This window comes from Myotis brandtii, unplaced genomic scaffold (assembly GCF_000412655.1).
Source record: "Myotis brandtii unplaced genomic scaffold, ASM41265v1 scaffold691, whole genome shotgun sequence".
Classification (NCBI taxonomy): domain Eukaryota; kingdom Metazoa; phylum Chordata; class Mammalia; order Chiroptera; family Vespertilionidae; genus Myotis; species Myotis brandtii.
In genome coordinates, this window is record NW_005370704.1 from 1109199 (window position 1) to 1111280 (window position 2082).

At 59.3% G+C, this 2082-nt stretch overlaps 1 protein-coding gene across 1 annotated transcript in view; it reads left to right on the plus strand.

Annotated features, from left to right (window-relative positions):
• The window catches only part of EHMT1 (euchromatic histone-lysine N-methyltransferase 1), a 75209-nt gene that overhangs the window by 31512 nt on the left and 41615 nt on the right, over positions 1–2082 (plus strand). Inside the window, exons 12-13 of the mRNA XM_014529696.1 lie at positions 588–819; positions 2015–2079. Of these exons, the coding sequence (XP_014385182.1) occupies positions 588–819; positions 2015–2079 (297 nt within the window). The remainder of the gene's footprint in view (positions 1–587; positions 820–2014; positions 2080–2082) is intronic.

Below are 2082 nucleotides of genomic sequence, written 5' to 3' on the forward strand. Positions count from 1 at the left end.
GCGCCCGTGTGAGTGCACAGCCCCGCCCTGGCAAGGGCCTGCTCTGCTGCTCCTGCCCTCGCCTCCTGTTGTTCCTGGGTCGTCTTCCACAGTCACTTCTCCCACAAACACCCGTGCCCTCTGGTGCTCAGCGCCTCCCGCGTCCTGCGGGGTGGCTGTGGATGCCACCCTCTGCCTTCCCGTCTGCAACGCGCGCTTTGCTTCTGGTGGGGAGGAGGGAAGCCGCTTCTGTGTGTTCCTTGGTCTCCAGCTCGCCCTTTGTGTCACCCGGAGGCCTTGCCCGAGGCCGCTGCATGCCAGGGGCTGAGGGGCCTCTGCAGATGAGTGTCTCAGCGCCCTCCTCCTGGCGCTCGGCTGACTGTGCTTTCTGGTCTGTCCCCCATGGTCCTTCTTGGGCCGTCGGTGGCCTCACCCATGTGCAGACGGCAGAGAACCCGGCCGCTGCTTGGGGCGCGGGGTGGGGCCTGGTGAAGGCCACACGCAGGCAGGATTCCAGGGCCCCCCCTTGCTGGCCTCCCTCAGGCTCCGTCACAGTGTCTGCTTTCCTGCATACCAGCCCCCTTTAAAGCACGACCCTCGCTTTCCCGCCCAGGGCAGCTTCATGGAGTGCCAGCCCGAGAGCAGCATCTCGCACCGCTTCCACAAGGACTGCGCCTCCCGTGTCAGCAACGCCAGCTACTGCCCCCACTGCGGGGAGGACACCTCCAAGGCCCGGGAGGTGACCATCGCCAAGGCCGACACGACCTCCACCGTGACCCTGGCCCCGGGGCAGGAGAAGAGCTCCGCCGGGGAGGGCCGGGCCGACACCACCACAGGCAGGTAGGTGCCATCCAGCCGAGCAGGTGGCGCACCTGAGACGTGTCCGTCTGCCATGGTGGTTGGTGCCGCTGCTTGTCCTGGCCTCCCCGCTGACCTCTCTGGCGTCTGACACGACAGACGCGCCGGGATGCACGGCGGTCTCCTCCGGGCTGCTTTCCTAGATTCACTTGCCTGTTTTTGAGCCAGTATCTCACTCTCCAAATTGATGTGACATCATAGTGTTTTCTGGGGGCAGCATAGTTCTCTGTGGGTAGCTGTGTACGTCGGAAACATCTTTACGTGTGTACATGTCCGTACACATCTATGTGCACCTGTACATGTGTGTGCATGTCTATACATGTAGGCATGTTCATAACCCACGTTTTACGTGTATGTCTACACCTATCCATGTGTGTTTGTGCACTTATGCACATGTGTACCTCTATACATATGTGTACCTTTATGTCACTGTACGTGTGTGTGTACATGTATATGCACGTGTACACACGTGATGTGGAGCATTAGAGTCAGCTGATGCTGTCTCTGCCACAGCTTTATGTTTTGAAGGTCCTAGCTGAACACAGGAAAGAATGAATGTAAAAGACCAGGCTTCGTATTGGGAGCCTATACATTTCTTTCTAAAAGAATTCAATAGAAGCCCTGGCTGGGCGGCTCAGCTCTAACCTTGTCCCGGACACCAAAAGGTACAAGTTGATTCCTGGTCAGGGCACCTGTGGGAGGCAACCGGTCAATGTTTCTCTCCCACATTGATGTTCCTCTCTCCCGCTCTCTCTCAAATCAATGAAAACATACTCTTGGTTGAGGATTAAAAAAAACCAGCTGAGAGACAAGGAGTCACTGAGAGAATGAGATGAGATGGAAATAGCGGAAATGGGTTGCCGGTCCCCACCAGCAGGATCCGGCTAGAAAAGTGAGCGCCTTTCAGCCCTGCAGAGCCGTAAAGTGGGGTAGTGGGCCCGTAGGTTCGGCCTGGAGCTCGTGCACAAAAGCAGATGTGGGCAGGGGACCGGGTGCCCGGGAGCGTCCTGTCGCCGGACTTGATGCTGAGCCCGGCTCCCGGGGAGGGCCTCGCCCCCACAAGAGCAGCGTGCTTAGGGGTCCAGGAAACGAAGTCTGTTTTCATTGGTCTCCGCATGGAGGGAGGTTTTCGGGGCTCCCCACAACTCTGCCTCTCACGTGCCCCTCCTCCCTGCAGCGCTGCGGGCCCTCCGCTCTCAGAGGATGACAAGCCGCAGAGCGCGGCTGCCCAGGCGCCCGAGAGCT